The 25,196-nt window shown below is 42.1% G+C and overlaps 1 protein-coding gene across 1 annotated transcript in view; it reads right to left on the reverse strand.

Annotated features, from left to right (window-relative positions):
* Positions 1 to 25,196, reverse strand: part of LOC109912120 (annexin A10) — an 82,229-nt gene that overhangs the window by 44,861 nt on the left and 12,172 nt on the right. Inside the window, exon 3 of the mRNA XM_048616373.1 lies at positions 10,651 to 10,745. Coding sequence (XP_048472330.1) covers positions 10,651 to 10,745 — 95 coding nt within the window. The remainder of the gene's footprint in view (positions 1 to 10,650; positions 10,746 to 25,196) is intronic.

Here is a 25,196-nt window from a genome sequence, read left to right on the forward strand (position 1 = left end):
GGGAGGAGGGGATAGGTGGGAGGAAGGACAGGTTAGGGAGGTGGGGACAAGCTGGGCTGGTTTTGGGATGCGGTAGGGGGAAGGGGAGATTTTGAAGCTTGTGAAGTCCATATTGATACCATTGGGCTGCAGGGTTCCCAAGCGGAATATGAAGTGCTGTTCCTGCAACCTTCAGGTGGCATCGTTGTGGCACTGCAGGAGGCCCAGGATGGACATGTCGTCTGAGGAATGGGAGGGGGAGTTGAAATGGTTCACGACTGGGAGGTGCAATTGTTTAGTGCGAACCGAGCGTAGGTGTTCTGCAAAGCGGTCCTCAAGCCTCCGCTTGGTTTCCCTGACGTAGAGGAGGCCACAACGAGAACAGCGGATACAGTATACCACATTAGCAGATGTGCAGGTGAACATCTGCTTGATGTGGAAAGTCTTCTTGGGGCCTGGGATGGGGGTGAGGGGAGAGGTGTAGGGGCAGGTGTAGCACTTCCTGCGGTTGCAGGGAAAAGTGCCGGGTGTGGTGGGGCTGGAGGGGAGTGTGGAGCGGACAAGGGAGTCACAGAGAGAGTGGTCCCTCCAGAAAGCAGATGAGGGTGGGGAGGGAAAAATGTCTTTGGTGGTGGGGTCTGATTGCAGATGGCGGAAGTGTCGGAGGATAATGCGTTGGATCTGGAGATTGGTGGGGTGTTACGTGAGGACGAGGGGGATTCTGTTTTGGTTGTTATTGCGGGGAGGGGGTGTGAGGGATGAATTGCGGGAAATGTGGGAGACACGGTCGAGGGCGTTCTTGACCACTGAGGGGGGGAAGTTGCGGTCCTTGAAAAACGAGGACATCTGAGATGTACGGGAGTGGAATGCCTCATCCTGGGAGCAGATGCGGCGGAGGTGAAGGAATTGGGAATAGGGGATGGCATTTTTGCAGGAAGATGGGTGGGAGGAGGTGTATTCTAGGTTGCTGTGGGAGTCGGTGGGCTTGAAATGGATATCGGTTTCCAGGTGGTTGCCAGAGATGGAAACAGAGAGGTCCAGGAAGGAGAGAGAGGTATCAGAGATGGTCCAGGTGAACTTAAGGTTGGGGTGGAAGGTGTTGGTGAAGTGGATGAACTGTTCGAGCTCCTCGTGGGAGCACGAGGCGGCGCCGATATAGTCATCAATGTAACGGAGGAAGAGGTGGGGTTTAGGGCCAGTGTAGGTACGGAAGAGGGATTGTCCCACGTAACCTACAAAGAGGCAGGCATAGCTTGGGCCCATGCGGGTACCCATGGCCACCCCCTTTGTCTGTAGGAAGTGGGAGGAATTGAAAGAGAAGTTGTTGAGGGTGAGGACGAGTTCGGCTAAGCGGATGAGGGTGTCAGTGGAGGGGGACTGGTCGGGCCTGCGGGACAGGAAGAAGCGGAAGGCCTTTAGGCCATCTGAATGGGGAATGCAGGTGTATAGGGACTGGATGTCCATGGTAAAGATAAGGTGTTGGGGACCGGGGAATTGGAAGTTTTAAGTATGAGTGGGCTGCCTGTGTCACTGACTCATTCCTCTGCCCCTCATAAAATGGGAGACAGGCAGGGATGGGTATGAGAATGGTAGATGGTATGCGTGCTGAATTTATGAGAGAGCCCCGCCTTCAAAGATGCTGGAAGGGAGCATAAAGCCTACCTCAAATGTTCAAAATCCATTTTTCAGCTCTTCTCTCAGAGGGTGGTGAATCGCAGAATTCTTAACTGCAAAGGGCTGTTGAGGCTGAGACATTAAGTATATTCAAGGCCAAGATAGATTTTTAATCGGTAAAGGAACAAAGGAACAGGAGTAGGCCATTTAGCCCCTCATATCTCTTCCATCATTCAATGAGATCATAGCTGATCTGTGGTCTACCTCTATGTATCTGCCTTTGGCCCATGTTCCTTAAAACTTTGGTTTACAAAAATTTATCTATCTCAGATTTAACAACTGATCCAGCATCCACTACAATTTTTTGAAGAGAGTTCCAAACATCTACTGCCCTTTGTGTGTAGAAGTTCTTCCTAACATCTATCCTGAATGGTTTGGCCCTAACTCTCAGACTATGCCCCTCGAGTCCCCCTGGTTCTAGAATTTCCAACCAGTGGAAGTAGTTTATCTTTATCTACCCTGTCCTTTCCAGTTAATATTTTGAAGACTTCAATCATATCCCCTCTTGCCCTTCTAAATTCTAGAGAAAAAATGGAATACTGCATTCAATTCTGGTCACCCTGCTACAGGAAAGATATTGTGAAACTTGAAAGGGTCAGAAAAGATTTACAAAGGTGTTGCCAGTGATGGAGAGTTTGAGCTGTAGGGAGAGACTGAATAGGTTGGGGCTATTTTTGCTGGAGCGTCGGAGGCCGAGGGGTGACCTTACAGAAGTTTATAAAATCATGAGGGGCATAGATAGGATGAATAGCCATGGTTTTTCCCCAGAGGTGGGGGAGTCCAAAAGTAGAAGGCGTAAGTTTAAGATGAAAGGGGAAAGATTTAAAAGGGGCCTAAAGGGCAACATTTTCACACGGAGGGTGGTGTGTGTATGGAATAAGCTGCCAGAGGAAGTGGTGGAGGCTGGTACAATTACAACATTTAAAAGGCATCTGGATGGGTATATGAATAGGAAGGGTTTAGAGGGATATGGGCCAAATGCTGGAAAATGGGACTAGATTAATTTAGGATATCTGGTCGGCATGGACAAGTTAGACTGTTTTAATGCTGTAAATCTCTATGACTCTGTCTCTGAAAAAGGCCTAATTTGTATAATCTCTCCTCATAAGGAAATTATAGGTTGTAGAGAAAAGGTAGGAAAGTGGAGTTTTGGATTATTCGATTAGCCACGATCTCGTTGAATGAAGGAGTGTACTTAATGGGCAGAATGATCTTCTTCTGGTACAATATCTTCTTGGTCTTATTTCAAGTTCACAGTATGGGATTCTTGAGTACAGGTTTAATTCTACCACAAGGTGGCACAGCATATCAGGAAATCTACCCATGTTTCTAAACAGTTGCCTCTTGTCATTTTCCATGCCAACATTATGACTCAGCAATTATGTACTCCTGCCACCCACACCCCTCCCCAACCACTCTGTAGCCTGCCTCTATTTATTTGTGACAATAAAATGACAAAGGTAATGGTTTCTTTATCACATCTGTCAATATGCCTAGTCCCAGGTGCTCTGTGAACCCATTGGGACTGGTGCACTACTATTCATTCTAATATGTTTTGTTAAATGCAAACACAAATCTGCAGGTGGAAGGAAAAAGGTGTGGCCTTTAATTCTCATTTAAAGTCCTATGTGCTTCTATTTTTTCTTTTAAAATGCTGAATTGTGGCACACAGATTCAAAACTGAAACAAGCCTCTCAGTATCTTCCCTTGACTTCAAAAGGAGCCCCCTAATTAAATGAATTGAATAGTAAAATATTCAGGCATGGTTAAAAATGCTGGAAAACCATAGCAACATTCGATTACCCGATCCGATGGACCACCTAGTTTTAATACTACACTTAATGCTGTTTGATTCATATTTCTGCTCTTCGGGAATAAAACTATTTTGTGAAAAATAATACTGTAAGTTCTTCTTGCTAAAGAAAAATGACAAAAAAATTTACTATAAAATGCAATTACTGATTTACTAACAGAACAAAATCATGGATTTTAAATTTATGGGATTTTCCATGTCAAAATGCTTTAAGGATGAACTCTAGTAAGTAAAACTTTCTAGAATAGACTGCAAGAAATTGCCACTGGAAATTCTAATCAGTTTCATTTTTAACTAGAGCACCATCAACATGCTGTATTAAGCATTTATTAATGGCTTGGAAACTGCAGGAACTATAATGGACTAAATTTAGCAACTAGTACATCATTTTAAATCATCTCACAGAAGGACAGCAATTAAATGCATCCAAAGTACATTAGAATATAATTAATAAAGCAGTCAATGTGTTCTCCGGAAGAAAAAGGTTACACTGGGTTAAAAATGAATTTGCAATGGTGAAAATAATTAGTTCATTCCTCTGTGTGAGTACAAGAAATCCCAAACAACTGCCAAACCATTCTTTGAAAGAAAATTAATTCCTGAGACATTTTGGCATTGACAGTGGGCCCATGAGAGTATTAATCCATTACAAGAACGAGGACTAATTAAAATGCTCCCCGACAATCACAAGGAGGACAAGTTGGTGATGGTAAGGAAGAACAAGAACATAAAAATTTAGGTTATCACCACTTTGCATATGTTAATTGTATCATGCTGAAGGGTTTTTAGTGCCTTGCCTTTGCGAAATATTTCAACATCTGTTGTTTATAGGAAATTATACATAATAAATGACTGGTCAGGCATTGGTCTCAACTTGCTAACACCGAGGAGAATGTGTACTCGTTGCGGTATCTCTCATAAATACTGTGACAAATAGTTTAAATGCCAATTAATGGGACAATTTTAATGAAATAGCATATTGAGTAAGAGATATAAACTGGTAAACAAAGCAGAACTTTCCTCTTAATTTTTAAATATTGGCTTAATATTGTGTGCATACATTCGCATTTGCGCAGTCAGCAATCATCATTGGTATTTGTGTCAGCAAATGTATCGTCCTACATACATTAGATGAACATAAATTTAGTAACTGTCACAGAATATTCCCTTCCCTTTAAATTTCCACAATTAGTATACAATGATGACATTTATTTGATCACCATACATTGACGATTCCTCCGATGAAGTGAGCAAGTTATGAATACCCTCATCAACATGTTTCATGCTATATTGAAACATGTTGTATATTTCAGCAATGGGAATATTTTCAAATCATGCTATTGCTGTTAAAATATTTAAAAGTGGTAACATTTTTACATCAATGAATCAGCATTGTTCATACCGATTAGAGAATTTACAGAGGTATTTAAACATTGAAATGTATGGCGGAATTTTCACATTTTTATTTAAAGCGTTTTGCCAAATAAAATACTTTTTTCATGGAAGTTTCTGCTCTGCATCTCAGTAATTATGCAGCTGTTCTCTTGGGCACCTCTCTTGGAGAATTGCACGTCTGGAGATGTGGAAGTGCTTGCCAATGTCCAAAAATGCTTAGGTGAATTGGCCATGGGAAATGCAGGGTTACGGGATAGGGTAGGGGGGTGCATCTGGGTGGGATGTTCTTCGGAGGTTCGGTGTGGATTCAATGGACCTGTTTCTGCACTGTAGGAATTCAATGATCCTAATGTCAGGGACTTCCAGCTTTCATTCATTTTTGTCATGTGAACTGCTGGCACATGCTGCAGGTATATCCTCAAACAATAAAGTAAGGTGTTTAAGGGGTGAATGGTATATGAGTTAGTCCGAGGGTAGCCACGATAATATGAGGCTGGTGGCGTGCTGAGACCAAGCTGCAAGGATGGAGGGCGGAGGAGGGTGGCAGCCATGGAGCAGACAGGGACAGTGCTGTTGTGAAGAAACAGTCAGATGATACTAAGATTCGTTGATCTGCAGGCACCAGGTGCCTGTGCTGATTTATGTTGGGAATTTGAGCCATCTTGGGTGGAGGAGACTTGGAAATGAGTTAAGTAAGGGGAATTGGGATTTAATGAGATGCACGTGCATGGAAATAAGATAGTCACCTTCCAGGGGTGAGATTCTGAAGTTGATAGTTAAGTCTTGAGGGGAAGATTGGGCAAATTTGTTTCAGAATTGCAGAACTGATTTTCTTTTCAATTCTAACCATAAATTCCCAGATTTTTCACTATTACTCACATCACACCCAGGAGAGGACCATCCCCACGCCCCCATAGCTCTGAAACATCCAAAGCAGTGTATGGGGATTGACAAGAATTTGAACTTAGTACTCTCTGGTCAATGTCATGTGGTCTGCAAATGTGTTGCAAAGATCAAGTTCTCTCTTCAAGTCAAGCAGCCTTAGACACTGAAGGGAAAATTAGGTTGAGGGCGAGGAAGAGAGTAATGGGAAAGAGGGAACGTAAAAGGCAGTAAGAGTGAGGAGGAGAGGGGATAAATGCGAGAGGAGAAAAGTTGCAGGAGATAGAATGAGAAAAAAGTGTAAGAAAGGACAGGCTAAGGAGGGAACAATAATGTATAGGAAAATCGCCAGACATAATCACATCAAACCTGTCAGTCGTCCTTACTGTCTGTTCACATCAGTGAAATAAAAGTATGTGAATTTCCATGAAAATAATTGCAGTTGATGACACATAAAAAGTGTAAGAAAATGGCATTTTTGGGAGTGAGGTGATGGAGTTCTGTAGCTTTGCTTCCAAATTTATAGCTGACGGTTGGAAGCATCTCTCTAAAAAAAATCCTCTACAGACATAAGGAGTAAAATTCATCTCCAGGCTGGAGCAGGAGCCTGGACCTCTCCCCAGAAATACCCACTCCCACATGATATTCTTACTGTCTCTGCGTGGGAGTCAACATTGGATTACCCTGCGAATGCCTAGAAGTTAAAATTTCCTCATTTTGCATTTTGACATAGAATATTTCCTTCCGATTTCTCATGTGGCGTTTTTTTCTCTCTCTCCATCTCTCTTCCATTCTGAGAGTTGTGCGTATCTCTGAATAAGATACACCAACAAAGATTCACTGCTTTTGCTTCATTGTACCTACACTCTTCAATTCACTGTTTTCAGAAAGCAGTGTGGTCTGTTGATCTTGCCAAATGAAAATCAAGGTGAAATAGGACGGCTTTGATCTGTACCTTTAAACCATGTTTAAATTATGAAGCTGGGCTATCACAAATTGCTGATTATTCAACGCAGAATAAAATGAGCAGCACTGTGTACCTGATGACTCAAACTTCATTGCTGCTGTGCTGATTTGCATTGTTGACAGTTAGCAGCTGACTCACTTCTCAATCTGTGTGCTGTTTGTACTTTAGTGTATAAAGTACAGCTAGCTGTTTCACATCTTGAGCCGACAAGTCACGAAAAAATTGCTAGAATTCTGACGAAAGGCACCCCACTGAAAACAGACCTATTTACTACAGTGCATTTTTTGTCAGATTTCCAGTAATCACAGTTAAAAGTGTCAGATTGGCCCTGTTGGTATTAGCATCAATTTTGAGCCAGAAGCCCATCAATTTGAGATGTACCACAGCTTTGTACATTTTGACTCCAGGCTTTTCTCTTAATGATGTACGGAAGGAGTGCTACATTGAGGGACACACCAAGCAGATTTTTCTAGCCCAGGGATGTAGATTTGGGAGATGGGCAAGAAAATAGCAAGAAAATAGGAAACAAGGTTGGGGCCCTGGCACAAACCTACATTTCCCTGTATGCGGATTGACTTCATGGCAAATAGACATTGGCTGCATATTCAAATAATGAAAGGCCTTCATTAGGGTGACTTTCCTGGCCCAACATTATTTTACTTTTACGTCTGCATTACCTATGTCTCTCCCAGGGGAGGTGACATCTGAGTGGGATTATCGTTTGACTGTTAATCCAGAAAACCAGCTAATGTTGTGGGGACAAAAGCAAAGTTGCTGGAAAAGCTCAGCAGGTCTGGCAGCATCTGTGAAGGAAAAAACAGAGTTAATGTTTCAGGTGCGGTGACCCTTCCTCAGTACTCAGTTCTGCCATGTGGGATGGGCAAAAAATGATGGCCTAACCAGCGATGTCTGCATCCCAAAAATGAATACAAAAATATTGCTACAGAGATAGTAGGAACTGCCGATGCTGGAGGATCTGAGATAACAAGGTGTATACCTGGATGACCACAGCAGGCCAAGCAGCATCAGAAGAGCAGAAAAGCTGACGTTTCTGGTCTAGACCCTTCTTCAGAAGGGTTTTCAGAATTTTCTGAAGAAGGGTCTCAACCCGAAACATCAGCTTTCCTGCTCCTCTGATGCTGCTTGGCCTGCTGTGTTCATCCAGCTCTACACCTTGTTATCACAAAAATATTACATCAATTTTGCTAGCAGAGGAGAGGCCTGTGCCACATTGGCTGACTGCTAACTTTATGGGGGCATCCTGTAGGGATTCAAGGTTAGCATGGTGGGGAGGAGGGGGGAGAGTGTCTGATTTGTGGTAGAAATGGCTGCCCCCACCCCGCTCCCCCCACCACCCCCACAACCCCCTGTCCAATCGGCCACCTGGAAGGGCCTAGTTACAGAGCTTTTGTCATTTTGAATTTCATGCCACCTCCCCCATGGAAATCTCTTGGTCTTTGAGCTGCAGCACCTACATTTCCCAGCGAAGCTTGTCCTGCTAAAGTTCTTGAGCTCTCAGCATGGTGATTGGATTGGCAGGATCTATGTTCCGCACACTGTACTCAGTTGGCTAGTGAGTCCAGAAACAGGCAATAGGAGGCTGCCTCAAGAAAAATTGTTGAACTGGTCCAGCATCGGGCAAGTTCTGGCTTTGGGGAATCCCCATTTCATCCTGATCTCAGGGTCTTGAAGCCTGTGGTAGAATCCTAATTACTACCTTTTAGGTGAGATTTTAAACCAAAGTCAGTCCACCTGCTCAGCTGAATGTCAAAATTCCCACGGGAGTATTAGGGAAAAAAAGATGTCATAATCAACACCCAGCCTTTAACCTCAACTGCGTAAATCAGGTTACCTGGTCGTTTATCCATTTGGTATTTATGGAATCTTGCCATGTGTAAATTGGTTGCTGTGTTTGCCTACATATTAAAAATGACTGAACTTGAAAGTCAATCCCTGATGGTTGCAAATTGCTTTGAGGATGTGATTAAGCTTCATGAATGCAATTGTAAGTATTTACTTTGGCTGAATGCATAAAATTAGAAAATCTTGGAGCTAGCCTCCTGCCATATTATTGCATCATTCTTCTTGCTCACTTCCTTCTGAAAACAGAACCAGTTCCAGCCAGAATATACCGCTCCTTTGAGAAGGTCAGGCAGAGTTGGACAGATTGGCTTCATGTGTTGTTAGCTAACCATCCCTCTTAGCAACATGGCCATGCAGCAACCTGAAAGTGCCTCTAACGTTTGCCCACAAGTCAGCCTCTTTAAATTATCATGTTTACACAGCCACATGAAATAGTGAATGAAAGATGAACTGAAAAAAATAAGTTCAGGATTGCTGGAACCAGCCTCAAATGATTTTATGACTCCATGCGGAGGCAAACAGCCACTCTGTGTTTATAGGGCTGTCTGCAAGCTGTAATCATTTAAATTGACAGGCAGTATAGGTTCTAGGTTAATCACAGTCCTTGCACTCATTTTCAAGCCTTGTTAAATTTAAGGCCATCTTGTATAAATTGTACTTATTCACCCCAAAGCCTGTCCACTATCTACAAGGCACAAGTCAGGAATGTAATGGAATACCCTCCACTTGCCTGGATAAGTGCAGGTGCAACAACACTCAAGAAGCTTGACACCATCCAGGACAAAGCAGCCCGCTTGACTGAACTCGGCACCCACAATCATTCACTCCCTTCAATACTGATGCTCAGTAGTGTGTACCACCCACAGGACACACCACAGAAATCTATCAAAACTCCTTGCACAGCACCTTCCAAAAACACAACCACTATCATCTAGAAAGAAAAATGCAGCAGATATATCACCCCGTACAAATCCCCTCAAAGCCACTTACTATCCTGTCTTGCAAATAAATCATACTTGCTTCACTGTTTGTGTGTCAAGATTCTGGACCACAGTTTCTAACATCACTTTTGGTGGCCCTAGACCAATTGGCTTGCAGTAGTTCAAGAAGGAAGCTCATGACCAACTTTTCCAGTGCAATTAGAGATGGGCAATAAATTCTGGCCGAGCTAGTGAAGATCACCTCCCCTGAATAGTTAGAAAACACTTGCTATATTGACACCAGCATTCAAAAACTGGACAAGAAAGGGTTGACTCTGATTGCATTTTTGAAAATCTATGATGGGCGTACCTTTGTTTTGCTGGGCTGCTCTGATCTGATTTTACGGTGGTTGAGTCGTCAATTCATTGAGTGTGGTACTATAGTTCCCACATGGGAGAAAGCTCTTTCTCTGAGAGCTGCTGGGTAATCATGTGGCTCTCAAGTTCCGGCAGCACCACTAGGAGTGATGACCACTGCTGGAATTGCAGGTAATGAGGAGCTTTGGAACCAAATTAGGCGAGTTGGGAGTTTTGCCAGGGCCAGTGTGGGTGACGCTGGAGAAATGGGTGGATGAATGAGTCAGGAGGGCGTAGAGGGGTAACATTTTTTTACCAGCTGGGATCTGTAGCCTCTGTACCCCTCTCAATTGGCCACTTAAGGCCAAGGGTGGGTAAGACAGCCAAAACATCCCCTGGTAAAATATCAGTGGAGGTGGTATTTGATGGCATCGCACCCAAATACCGGCCCACTACCAGGGGAGGGGTGCTGAGGGAATCTGGGTCTGATGAAGAAAAAGAAGCTTTGTAGTCCATCAGATGGCACTTTTATAGGATCACCAGCTTCCAGTTTCCTAATGATAGTGTCTTTCAGTCTAAATGGTAAGTGGGAGTGATAACACTCTCCATCTACAAATGTAAAATTAGGAAAATAAGTTCAATGACTGTCAAGAACTCCTTACCTGGTAACTTGATGATGTGACTCAAAGGGCTGCAGGATATCTAACAGGCTGTTGTCTGTTTGTAATAGAATCTGAGATCTTCAACTTGCTGATTATTTTAGCTCACAATAAATGTTGGCGAAATGTCAAAATACATACCTGTCCATATGAACCACTGTAGATCTGAGCAATAATGAGCCGTTGGGCATTACAGCACTGGGTCAAAATTTCAATAAGATCATCTTTATTGCATTCTATATGAAAAAAATACAAAGAAATGAATATGTTTGTATATTGATTTGAAGATGTTAGTATAAGTAATCTTGTCAAAAAGTGTCCTAAAACCAATAAAAATGATGAGTTTGCAAGGATGAAATTACAGTACTTCCATTGGCTGGCACTACCACATAATAGGAATCAAATTAAAATCATTGTTAAAATAATTAAGAGAGTTTAGAGAAACGAATTGACACAGAGACCTGACTGAGCATGAAATTCTTTGTCACAAAATTGCTGAATTAGATGCATGAATTATTTTATAATTAACTTGTAGAATTGACTTAAAACGAGAAGAAAATTAAAGCATTTGTGAAGAATGATGACGAAGTTGAAGAATGCGAGTGGACTGATGGAGAGAAGTATCCAGCTCAGGCTGTAAAGACCAAATGGTTTGATTTAAGTGTTACCACATTCTAGTGAGATAGATAAGAGTATTACTTTGACTAATTAGCAATCAGCCAGATATCATGTTTCAATTAAAAGAAGGACCAGTGTAATTAATCATTATCTGATAATCTGAATGACAGTGTCAATGGGTGAAATCCTGTAGAGGCCTGTGTGATGTAGATTATGGCAAGATGTGTGGCAACTTGCACCGTTTTCAGCGTCATATGTGACTTCTCAGATACTGGAGCAGTCCAAGACCTGGTCAATATCGGGCTTGGGCTAACAAGTAGCAAATAACAATCACACCACACAAGTGCCAGGCAATGACCATCTTCAACACAAGAGAATCTAATCATATTCCCTTGATATTCAATGGCATTCACAATCCTCCAATATCAACATTTTGGGGTTACCATTGACCAGAAACTCAACTGGACTTGCTACACAAACATAGTGGCTACAAGAGAAGGTCTGGGCTAGGAATCTTGCAGTGAATAACTCATTTCCTGACTCCTCAAAACCTATCTACTAACTAAAAGGCACAAGTGAGGGGTATGATGAAATACTCCCCACTTGCCTGGATGAGTGCAGCTCCAAAAACACTCAAGAAGCTTGGCGCCACCCAGGACAAAGCAGTCTGTTTTATTGGCACCACATCCACTCCCTCCACCTCCAATGCTCAGTAGCAGCAGTGCACACCATCTACAAGATGCACTGCAGAAATTCACCAAGACTCATTGGGCAGCACCTTTGAAGCCCACAACCACTTCCATTTCAAAGATCAAGGACCGTAGATACACAGGAACACCGCCACAAATTCCCCTCCAGGCCACTAACCATCTTTACTTGGTAACATATCATCATTCTTTCCCTATTGCTGGGTAAAAATTCTGAATTCTGGCTGTAATGGCGTTGTGGGTGATACACATGGACTGCAGCCGTTCAAGAAGGCAGTTGACCATCACCTTCTCAATGGCAACTAGCGACGGGCAATATGTGCTGACCCAGCAAGCAGCTACCACATCCCATGCCTAAATTAAAGAAAAAATAATGATGAAAAGTTGGTGAGGCCCATCTTGATGTTGGGAGCATCTTATTTCATCTTTTATGCTTTTTACAAGTGGCGAGACAAATTTCTCATTAGGTAGTGGTGAATTGCCAATTAAGAGGGATTATTGTTTGTTGAATGCCTTGTTGATTGACCAACTCACCACAGTAATATTCAGCCTCCTATCTGACCAAACATTGTGTGCAGAGTCAGAAATCCAGCTTATGGATTGGACCAGGTTGTATTTCAGAGCTGCTCACTTGCACTGTTAGTGCTCCCTCACTTAGCACCTACCTGCTTGCTCACAATATTCATGCCTTACCTTACATTGCTGTGCCATTTACAGCAGTCACACAGCTGGGCAGCTTGACTTGCTGCTTGGCAGTCCTCAGTCATGGCAGTGTGAGCCTTGCTGTACGGCACGGTCTCACACCAGTACTATGTGCGAGCAGCTTATGTGGCAAACACACTGCATGTCTCAATGTCTTAGGGAACAGTCCCCACTGAAGTCCATGGAGGCACCTATCAGTCAGGGCATCCTGGCATAGAAAGTCAAGGGCAGCCTCTGATACCGGCCAAGGGGCTTGGCAATATTCAAGTCATATTGGTCAGGGAATCCGTCCCTCTGCCGATCAGGGATTGGGTCATGGCTGGTCTGTTGGCTCCATAGTGGCCAGCCTGGGGGTTATAACTGACATATTTGGTGATATTTAAAGTCAGGGTCTGACTTTAACTTGTCCGAGGCTGTCAGTTCAGATTAGTTGAGGGAATGGGCTACAATCAGTCTGCCAGGTCTGATAATAAAGCAGAAGGGGTAGGGAAGTAAATGTGGCCGTTGCCACAAGACTGAACCTCAGTAGGTAATTCTTTGGCGCTGAAGCCTTCAGGTTCTAGGGAAGGATGATTTTGAGTGGGGAAATGGGGCAGCATGAGTTGCAAAGGTAGGATACAGTAAAGCACAGTCAGAAAGTGGGTAATGCAGGAGGGGTAATAGGCCATGTTCAGCAGCACCCTGACTTCAAGGAGTGTTGGGGACAGTGAATGACACACCTGGTCTGGTCATCTCGTATGCCAGGGGCTGGGTAGAAAAGGTGAGCAGATGTAGACAGGTTAGCTAGGGACGTGGGGAGCTGCAAAGCCTATGCATTTTTTTGGATGAGCTACTAGGAAGGGGTGTGGATATTTGGGGGCTCACCAGCATTTTCAAGCTGAGGATAGAAGCCTCTGGAAAAGAAATGCTCACTGTTGCTTTCCATTGTGTTGGAAATTGAAAATGAGCAATGGAGAAGAAATTGTGACCACACTCGGAGTGGCTGGAGTAAGCAACTCAACCTGTGTGGGAGGGGGCTGCAGAACCCACCAATGATAGACCTTTTAAAGGGAAATAAATTGGTCACAGAGGCATACTTTTTATAGGACACAGACACACAGGCTGCCTATTCCCTGGTCATCATTGATCCTGTCTGTGTGTTTCACTCCCTGGCACAGCCACTGCTGGACAACTCATTAACACATTTCTGCGCAGAGAGAGAGATGAACATTAGGGATGGTGGATGAGAAGTGGCAGAATGGCTCAATGTGTACTCATTGATCTCCTGTTTCCAGATGGTGCAGTCAGCTTTCAATGTAGACCTCCATTGATTGATCCACATCTGTGACCATGAAGTGAAGCTGGATGGTGTAAAATGCATTTGGGCCTATGCAGTGAGACTAACAACCTCATGTATGGTTAAAGAACAAACATTTATACATAATCTGAGAGTCACATACAAGCCACACCAAAGCATTGTCAATAAGTTTTCTTCTTCTCTGCCTCCCACCATGCCTGGAAAGAGGAAGCCTGCTCTGTGGTGGAGACTGTTAGTGCAGGAGGTTTGGTAGGGCGAACCCCGTGTCTGAACAGGCCAGACATACCAATGGTTTTCTTGCCAGAATCAAGTTGATCCTCCTTGGCTTGAACCACCAAAGACAGGAGGAGGACAGGCAAGGTGGGCCGAACAACCTCTGGAGTGCCCTAAGAAGAGATTTTTTAGGGATCTCTATGTGGAGTTCCACCTCTGGCTGAGTGCCTTCCAGCACCACTGTGTCTCCTTGTGAGCGGAAGGGGCAACTGGACTGGGGTCACCATCCCTCACCCAATGTCGCTGTGGCTTCGGCCCTAATGACCAGTGGATGGGGTGATTGAGTGTGTGTGTGTGTATGTGTGTGTGTGTATGTGTTTGCCTCTCCAGCAGACCCTGAGGATGCTGGGCCTGGCTCTCCATGACGAATACCAACCTGTCCATGGATGCAAACAGAAGGTCACATGACTTGCTGCTCTGCTGCAATGAGGGCCATTGCCTCCCACTTTGCTCTCTGCTCTTGCCCCTCTCTGTGCATGTGGATGAAGTCCCTGATTGTCAACACCACAGACTCCTCTCCTGCCTGGGCCTGAGCAGGAGCCTGGTCTCCAGCAGTCCCTGAGAGTGAACGGTCTGGGCTGTTTCTTCCTCAGCCACCAGCGGTGCTGTCACAGTGAGGTGCTCAACAGATTCTGCTTCAACAATTTCTTACGCTAATGTTCCTAACAAGGCGTCAGTATCTAAGCTAATGCATCCCTTGAGACCACTGTATTCTCATTATCAGAAGTCCAGAAAAGTGCTTCTGGGGAGCTGGATGTTTTTCTCCTGAGTTTGCAGGGAGGCTGGCTGTACCTGCAAGGTACAAGAGAGATAGCATTAGAAGTATTGTGCGATGAATAAGACTGACAGGGGGGTGACTGTGAGAGTTGTAGTGGAAGGAAGAATGCTACTTACTTGGTTGGCAGGATATAAATGTCTTGACTTCCCCATAGGAGTGGTCCTAGTCTTTGTGACAACCAAGATTCTTTCCTCATAGTTGGCAAGGATCCAAATATCAGAACCTTCCACATATATGTGGCCTCTGTCTGCCCAATTATGGGCTGTCTTCTCCTTTAATGATATGAATGGGGGGACGAAATCGGTAAAATAATAGTGCATGACAGGGCTGTTAGTGCTGGTCCACATGAAAGTGGTGGTGAAGGTCATAGCAAAAATTTGTAGTTTGGGTTGTGGATGTGGTTGTTCGTTTGATTGCCGAGCCAGTTGTTCCGTGGTCTGCAGATGTTTTGTTACCATTCTGGGCAACATCATCAGTGTGACCTCTAATCAAAGCATTGCTGTTCTGCTCTGTTCTGAATTTATATGATCCTCTGGTGTGGTGGGTCTTGTCACTTCCCGTTTGGCTTTTCAGTAGCGGCCTGTGTATAGGGTCTATTTCTATGTGTTTGTTAAGGGATTCCTATGTTGAGAATCAGGCCTCCAGAAATTCTTACATGTCAGTTGTTTGCTTGTCCCAGGGCAGCCACTTTGTCCCAGTCAAACTGATGGTCCTCATTGTCTGTGTGTTTTGAGACAAGTGAATATTGGTCATGTCTTTTTACTGCCAGCTGGGTGTTTGTGTCTCCTGGTCATCAGTTTCCTCCCCGCTTGTCCAATGTAATGTTTATTGCACTCGCTGTATGGGATTCAGTATGTCACTTAGTTCTGTTTAGTATCGGTATGGGGTCTTTAGTCTTTGATTGCATCCTTAACATATCAGTTTTGGTGCTTTCAATATATGTGCAACCCAATTTTGGAAAGACAGGCATAACGACCTAAAAGGCGATTTCAGACACAAGCCCAGGATGCCTTACAACTTTATGTTAGACATGCAATTCTGGCACAGAATATACAATACACGTGGCACATTGTATCAAATGCTTAGGCATCCATTTTGCACCACTGAGCAAATGAACAACTACAAGGTGGTGATGGGTTCCGAGAGATTCAACAGACAGTCCCAAGGTCATGCAGGGCTAGTGGTGTGGAGTAGTGGAGCAAGTGATGAAAGTTGTTGCAGGCAATAGTGAGAGTGACAGAGCATGAACCTTGGTAGGAGATGGGTGCAGCAGCTGAGATGGAGTGAGTGTAAAGTTGCAGACAGAAGAATTTGGCACTTACCCTGGGAACAGAGAAGGTAATTGACCTTCTTACTTCAATGCTGGCCATTCTTTTGCTTCCTGGAGAAGGTATTGTCTCAGATGGCAACCTGTTACCAGGTTGGCTGGGACTGGTGGCATGACCTCCTCTGCCAGTCCTCCTTTTCTTTGCACAACACTCTCAACCAGGATCTCCAGGTCTCTGTCAGAGCATAGTGTTGCCATCTTCCTCTCTTTTTGCCATGTTCTGACTCTGTCCTATGATGAGCATGGCAACTTCAGAATGCCAGTGCCATCTGGATAGACAGATGCCTTTTAAAGATGGTGTGGGTGCAAGGAATGTTAATCTTGGGTGATGTCTGCTGAGTGGTGAGTTGTTCCAGGAATATCATATGCCAAGATGGGCAGGAAATCGAAACTGAGGTACAGCATGTGGTGGGGGAGGGTAATTAATGAGGTGAGTTTGGTAAGTTACAATGAGAAAACCCACTAGGCCTTGCCTTAAAAAAAAATTATGCAACTCAGACTTAGCCAAAAAGAAATTAAGATTCAGCCCAATGTTTTTAGTGTCTTCAAATTCCCTGTCAATCACATTTGGAGATCTCACTGCTCTAAGGGATTGTTTTGACGCTACTACTTGTATATTTTGCAGCGGATACCATCAATTTGCATTATGCGACAATCATTCACTCATGATATCTTGCTAAAGAATTAATCCTGCTGTATTTCAGAGACTCTGCAGTAATTTTGAGCATAAAATTTTTGCTTCTTTAAATTAAAAATCAAAGGCTTTCACTCAGTTACATAGCTGTAGACAAGGCTAAATGCAAGTTATTGCCTTTGCAAGACTGTGCAGAAAAATATAAAAGCTAATTTACATGTAATGGTGCAAGGATGCCTAAACATTGGATGATGTGCTGCATGCATTTGTATATTCTGTGCCAGAATTGCATGCCTAATATAAAGCTGTAAGGCATCCCGGGCTTGTGTCTGAAATCGACTTTTAGGTCATTATGCCTGTCTTTCCAGAATTGGGTTGCATGAATATTGAAAGCACCAAATCTGCTGTGTTACGGATGACCAAACCTAAACGTGGCCTAGTAACTTGACTAGTGAGCTGCCAATGAATTCATAGCAGGTATCCATGGCTTGCTGGTCTAATTTTAATGAGATCCAAAGCCTGATGTGGAATGCTCCTTGCGTTTATTCATTCTGGATAAGCATGTAGGTCTTTGCTAGCAAGTGTTACCCCTATCCTTAATCTGTTTGAAGTATTTGCTATTAAAAAGCTCCCATTGTGTTTAAGCAGATAATCTGGGTTTGTAGTTTCAACAATAAATTTCAGTGATCCTTTCAATGTGGTAGGGTAAAAAAAGGAGATACGCAACTGTATATGTAACATGACCTTTGGTTATTGGTTCAAGGTTAGAATCTACTGTTCCCAGGGTGTTATGGTTGCATGCCATTCATTGAGGTAAGGTGATGCAGAATTACATGAAGTTTGATCAATTCAATCCTTCATTTTGTAGAAAATCACATTCCATTATCCAAATGCTATTCTTCAAACCTCATTTTAACTCTTTGAAGGATTCAAAACATCTTAAAATGCATCACTTGCCTTGAAAGACATAACATGTTGGGTGTTTAAAACTAATTGTTACTTTGTCAAATAAGTTGCATTTGAGAGATGCAGGTAGTGAAATGTAGATGATTTGATTGGCAAATAATATCTAATTAACAAATTAAAAGCACAGTAGTAATAAAGAATAAAACAAAAATGTTTTTAAAAAACTAATAGCACTGTCCAGTTGAATTGAAACTAGCTAGTTTATAGATAAATCTTGTCAGAATGGATGTGATTAATAATAGTAGAAACAAAACAAAAGCTAATATAATTTTATTGCTTTTTTAATTCAAGTAATAAAATTTCAGTTCTTATAATGTTGTTTGACTGACCTGTGCTCTTGATATAATATACCTTACATTTATAAGGATTCAAAACTAAATTTTGGAAAGCCTTTCCATCTATTAAAGGTGTCATGATAACAGTGTATAATTTATTTCCTTCACCTCAGTGGGTGGTTTATTTTACATTAAATTTAAATAAAAGAATCAATACACACACTTTCTAGTGTGCATGAATGGAAATTTGATCTTCTAAAACTACGTTATTTACGAAGAATTACTTTGGGAATTTAGTCTCTGTAATTTCACCTTGTTCAGAAAGTGATTTTCAGCGATGTTTAAAATTTCATTTCCCCTTGTGTTAAAGGATGAAACTGATCTAATTTATAATTAGCAAAAGTAAACAGTCTGGAATAACTGCTCCAGGAACACTCCCATTGCACTACGTGTTGACAGCTCCAGCTAGTGCATATTAAGGAATATGTTATACCTGCTGTACTTAATCCCTTACAGTAAACTAAATTGAATGGCAATAATTTTAACTAAGATCAACACTGTAAATGGGTGATATTAGATCAGCAGCCTGTTATGCATTTCTCCCAATTTTCATGGGCATTGTGGGAGTGAAGAATAAATATGGAATGAACACGTACTCTTCATTTAATTTCCTTTCATTTCCAAGGCCAAAATTACCCTAATTTCTACAATTAAAGACAGAAAACTTTACAGACAGTCACCAGATCGGAAGCATCCCGCCCTTCTTTGCTGAGGTAGAAATGGTCTTCTTGAATATCTCCAGTTTATGCTCATAATAATGATTTCCCATTGCAAGCATCATCGTGTTGAATCAAAACTGCATTTCCTCTATTGCTGCCCTTTCTATGATGAGGAACTCAAAACATCAAATAGTGTCTTAAAATTGGCCTAACCAAAAGTTTGCATTAATTTATTAATATTATTGCTTTACTCTTGTACTGAATATTTCTACTTTTAAAACCACAATTCAATTTTTTTTTGGTTTTAACTATCTGCACTTTCAGAGATTAGATATTTAAAACTCTAGGTCTCTCTGTTCATTTACACTTTATAGTGGATTTCCATTACGTTCTTTGTTTTTACTCTTCCAAGATGTATTTCTTCACACTTTGTTATAAAACTGTAAATTTAGTACCTGTCCATTCTGTTCATCTATATTCTCCTGGAGTATTTTATGGTTATCCTCACTATGTGTCAAAATTTTACATCATCAAATCTGAGTTTATGTTTCCTTCACTCAAGTTCAAATCACGAATAAGTGCAGGGAAATATAGACATAGCAATGGCTATTGGATATTTCACTTGCAACTCTTCCCCCGTCTGGGAAAGATCCATGTACAGATGTCCTTCCCAGATTACTGTAGTTGTGTGATCTCTATCATGAGGCACACACATACACACATACACACACGCACACACAAGGCAAATATCACAAGTTCACTTCAATAAAGTTTTGAACATAGTGCTGTGTTGTACACTCGAAACACAGTGTCAGAAGTGGTGCTGAGATGGCTGTTGTAGAAGTGTAAGAAAGCACAGCTACCAATAGGGAGATGGATATGTACAGAGCTGTGATCAGTGTTAATGAAATAAAATAAAACAAAGAAAGCCACAGTTAAAAAAAACTGGTTAAGTGGAAATGACTGCAGCTTTCCCAATTAACCTCTGTCCAAATGACAGTGAATATGAAGGAAAACTTGAGATTTCTTCCATGCAGAATTATGAAATAGCAACAGATTTGTTGAGCAAGCTAGAATGATTGCAAGTTGCTACCCTTTTGTCACTATTGGGAAGACAGTGCTTCAAAACATTTCCTACTCTAAATCTGGCTGAAAAGCAGAAATATCACAGGGCAGACTTTTTTTTAAAAAAGCTTTGAAGGCATATTTTGAACTCGAAATGAAAGTTACCCATGTACTGTACATGTTCAATATAAGGGATTACGGTGAAAAAGAGTCCATTGATAAACATGCAGTGTCAAGCATATGTACTGGAGAGATGCTGGACGAAGATTCAGATGATTACAGAAGGTTCAAACCTAAAGGGGAAAATGGCTTGTAACTTTTGCAATCAATACAGCGGAACGAAAGCATCAAATGAATATGAAGTGCCAGATAGATACTAATGTTTCTTCCAACATTATGAGCTTCACAGACCTTGAAAAGTTACACCAAATGGCAATCCAAAAGTGAAACAATGTAAAGTTGAGAGCTCGGTGATGGAACAGCACTCACTCTGGGAGGACAAATTAATCTGAGTGCCCAATACTATGACAAATCTGAAAAGCTGGAATTCTAGATATTAGATACAAAAGTAAAGCCACTCATCTGAGCAGAAGCAAGTTGACAGCTCAGATTAATAACCCTAAATGCTCCAGAAAAGGTTTACAGTACTTTGCAGGCTACATCGACTGATGAACAAACAGACAAAGAGTGCAGAGGATTCAAGTGCAGGAACACAAAGGAGCCTTGATGCTGAAGTCACAAACTGAAAAGATCACCTGTCAGATACAGCTAATGCTGCTGAAGAAAAGAGGAGTCCAAGGCAACAGCATAAATCAGCAGAGTCAGCTGAGAAGATTCTGAAACTGAACCAAGGAGTGAACCATTCTAACAAGCAGATGTTGAAGGAAGAGCTGACAATCCACATATGTACCACAACAAGTTACAAGCCCTTTAAAAATCAAGCTTGCCTTTTGTAAATAAACAGACTAGAGAAGAACTAGCTGGAATACCAAACAGTTGCTAATGCATGACAGCAGTCATGTATATTTTTGGTGACTTGGGCAACTCAAAATGTACATGATAATGCATGCATATTTTGTGTAAGAGTAGGATATTTAGATTAAAATACAATCACATATAAGTGTGTTTACTTGTTAGCTGTAGTCATGTGGACTTTACCCGGAGGCACACACACTGTAAGTAGCCATCTTAATTTCACAGACATCTTAATGAAGACCTCATGTTGGACACATGGCTGTGTTGTATTCTCAAAATAGAAAACATCCTCTTCCACCCCTCAATCACGTAATTCTGGATCCTCAACTCACCAGCCTCACCACATTATTACGGTTGTTTTCAGACCAACTCACACACCATTTCAGCACTTCAGGCCTTCACTTTAGAGCTCAACAACATGTGACTTGAATGCTTCTGCCAGGTGACTGTGCACAGGAATACACATGCATCTTAGGCATCTCCACAGGTGCATCTTACATCTCTTACATTGCTTTCTTAGTTGTCACTCACTTTGTGTTTACCTGGAGTGAGGTTGAGGCCTATTGTGCCCTTTCTCTTTCCTATTGATGCTCAACACCTATAGCTCCAGGAATGGATTATAGGTCTGTGCATATATCCAACAGACAGTGAGCTTGCAGGACCTGGTCTTCCATGGTGATAGTCAACTGTATATGGAAAGAGGCAGGTACACATGTGCTGGAACTGGCAAGGTACCACATTGATGGACTCCTTCAACAATTGATCCAGTTTGTCAAATCTGCTAGATGTTCATTAACCTTTCAATCTCATTTTTGACATCAATGCTCATAGTCTGGCAATTCTCTAAGTGCCTGACGTGAGCTTCTTCCACACTTTCAATTGCTTTTCTGACCATTCAATTTCCAGAGCTATTTCCTGAGGGTCCCCAGCAGTAATCTGGTTTTCCCTCCCAGCTGTTAATTTGGCTGGCCACTGGGCAGCTAAAAGGTATTAAAAATAACGTTTTGATAGCCTGATTTGAATGGGTCAAGACTGCTGAGTCCCCAGCTTTGCAAGATTCTGAGACAATCTTCATCCTCTTCCTGTGCACTGTACACAATTCAAACTAGTTCTAAAAGCAATTTTACTCAAAAGGGTCATTTACAATGGTTTGTCATGTGCTTAAAAAGGCAGTCAAGTCTGAATGAATATTAAATACCACTTGATATTAAATATATACTGTCATGAAATGATTTGTGGGCATAATTGCTTAGTTCACAATCAATATAATGATTTTATAACTAAGGTGAACCAAGTTAAAAGCAATTCCCTCATTAATGCAATCAACACAACAACTACCAGAGTCCAAAGTATGAATCCAATTAATTAACTTGATCTATTTCAAATTGAAGGGTGTTTCTTTAATGAACCTGATACCACATTTTCCAATAAAATATGTGCAATCTCAGTGATGTTGCAGTTTTGCTGCAGTCATTCTGCCTTTACTAGAATAGTATCTGCATTCTCAATGTTGAAGTGGAATAATAGAAATAATATTAAGCAATAGGGCTTTTAAATGAAACAATTAACTCCCATATTTTTCTATTGAGAAACATGGCACCTGGACACACCTATGAGCTAAATCCTAGCTTTAATATCTGCACTGTGGTAAACTTATCTTTGGCTCAGTCTCCACTCCTTTTTTTAATAATTAACCGGTGTATGTTGGACAAAGAATACCTGACTATTTGGAGACTCAACTCAGCTATGAACTAACATCTTCAGCAGGGGAATTAAAGAGAGAAAAACAGGTGGAACAGGGAGAAAAGTAATTACCTCTCAGTCTGCAGATATTCCTGTAGACTTCAAATTAGTTTATTAAAGAGGTGTTACTGTTAATAAAATAATCTCCTGTGTGTTTTTTTGTGCCTGAGATCTACTATGGCAATGGCCCGTCAAGCCTGAGAGACCAGACATGAATCTAATTTTTCATGAAGTTTGAAATCAATATTACATTCAATTTGCACGTATTTTGACTTGTTGAAATATGGGGGTATTTTCATTTAATTTGCTGGACAGGAAGCCCACAGGATCGGGTGGAATGCAAATTTTTCATGTCACCCAGGCTTATTCTGCTTTGACTTCAGTGGAACATACTCCAGTATTGAACCTGATCCTGTCAGTTTCCTGATGGATTTAGGAATTTAAAATTGTGTCTAAGAGATCCTGGTGTTCTGTTTAAAATTCATCAGCAGTTCTCAGAGCAACACTTTCTAAGTTTATGAACTCACAAAAAATCAGCAAGTAAAATGGTGACTAAGCTATTTGAAGGTCTAACTATGGATGAATTGCTTGAACTTGGATGGACAGACTCTCAAGATTCGAGGATTGATAAGGTCATTGGCCCTCACCGAACAAAGTTTACAGGGAAACCTAATTTACACTGGGTTCCATCGCAGCTCTGATAAAGAAATGGTGATACAGTGAGAGTGACTGAAGATGTTTCTGGTTCCTGTTCCAATGTCCTGCTATTTATTGGTTGCCGTAATATGCTTAGAGCAGTTATGGACCAATGACAATAAGAGGAAAGGGGGCAGGTCAATTGAAAACACAGTACTAATTTAAACAATGAACCAGTCATTGGTCCTGTATTTAGAGTTGCTGCAAAAAGTCACCATCAACTCTACAGGTTGTATGTTACAGGAATCTGAGTGACATGGGCCATGGTAAAATGCGTGGCAGAATCTGGCTACAAGTCTGGTGAGGCCCATCTCGATGTTGGGAGTGAACGACACCATCACTTATGCTTTTAACAAGCAAGATGTTAATTGATGGTCTTTATTATTTGTTAAATGCCTTGTTAACAGCCCAACTTCCTCATTAGTATTCAGCTTCCCATCTTTTCATACTTGTGAAACATGTTTGATGTCAGGAAACTTCAACAAGCAAACCAGAGTAATGATGGGCAGAGCATTTGCTGCTTGTTGCTGGTAACCTCCATGTTGGAAACTGGGCACCAAAATACCAAGGCATGCTCCATGAGGACATGCCACATGCACCCTACATCCAAAGACATTGGCATTCAACATGTGCCAGCCTCTAAGAAACCCTCTTGGCATAACTCCAATTCATTTACAATCTGCACTTCGATGCTGCACAATGGGCCGCACCAGAAACTTTTGCAGCAATTAATGCTGCAGAAAGGATACTATGTGTGGAGGGTCACATACCCAACTCATGGACCGGACCATGCTGCATCTTCATTTGCTCTTAGTGCTCACTCATTCTGAGTTACCTGGATGCCCGCATCATTCCTGCCATTCATAGCATTTATGCACTTTGGCCTTTCACCAGAGATACTGGGCCCATATTACTGCAGTACTTAGTTCAGTCAACTGGTTCACCCAAGGGTTCCCATCACAGTAAGTCACAAGTAGTCTCCAATGTCAGTCCAGACCCTACTCAGGGCAGTCAGGGTTAGGTCCTGTCCTTATGAGTGGTGATGAGCCAAATAACAGCAGCACATCAACTGTCTTAACTCATCTCACCCCAATTGTGGGCTGTTTTACTTCTGAAATGTGAGACAGGCAGGTATTAAGGGAAATGAAAGTGGATGGCAGATTGTTACTGTTGGATTAGGTGGGGAGGTGCTCTGAGCTAGTGGGTAGGCAGTGCAAAGGGCATGATGGGTTTGTCAGGATTGGGGTTGAATGAGAATGAGTGGAGAAGATGTTGCAGGCAATAGTGAGGCTGGTAGAGCATGAGTCTTGGTAGGAGGTGGGTATAGAGATAGATTGTATGGTAGCAGAGAGAAATTGGTAGAACTGATGCAGGACTCCCATCCTGCAGGACTACCATTACCCTGTCTACAAAGCATCCAGCTGATTCACTATATTTGCAATGTTCAGGAAAACTGTCAGGAACCATGCAGAGTAACTCTGGACAGATAGTGCTTTTCTGCATGAGCAATGGACTTTTAAAATTGGCATGGGGCATAGGGATGCTTGTGAATTCTGGCATATCTTCTGAGTGGGGAGTTGTTCTGGGAATGGAGTGTGTGGGCTGGAAATGGGATGTGAGAGATGCCATTAATCACCATCTGACTGCTGGAGAAGTTAGCTTGGGGAAGTAATTATATTTGACAGTGTGGGAGTTGTTTGACACATTTTCTGGAACTGACAGATTTAATTCACCCTCCTAACACACCAACCTTGTTGCTTTGTCCCATGAGGCTCATATTCCCTATTTATACCAAAACATTCCAAAAGTAAAAGAGGAAACAGACTGAAGGAATATTTAAGTTGTTTGAAGTTACTAACATTTAATCTGACTAGCTGATGCTGAACAGGCCACCGTTAATGAAACATCTGGA

The sequence above is a fragment of the Rhincodon typus genome, chromosome 1, assembly GCF_021869965.1.
Source record: "Rhincodon typus isolate 14 chromosome 1, sRhiTyp1.1, whole genome shotgun sequence".
Classification (NCBI taxonomy): domain Eukaryota; kingdom Metazoa; phylum Chordata; class Chondrichthyes; order Orectolobiformes; family Rhincodontidae; genus Rhincodon; species Rhincodon typus.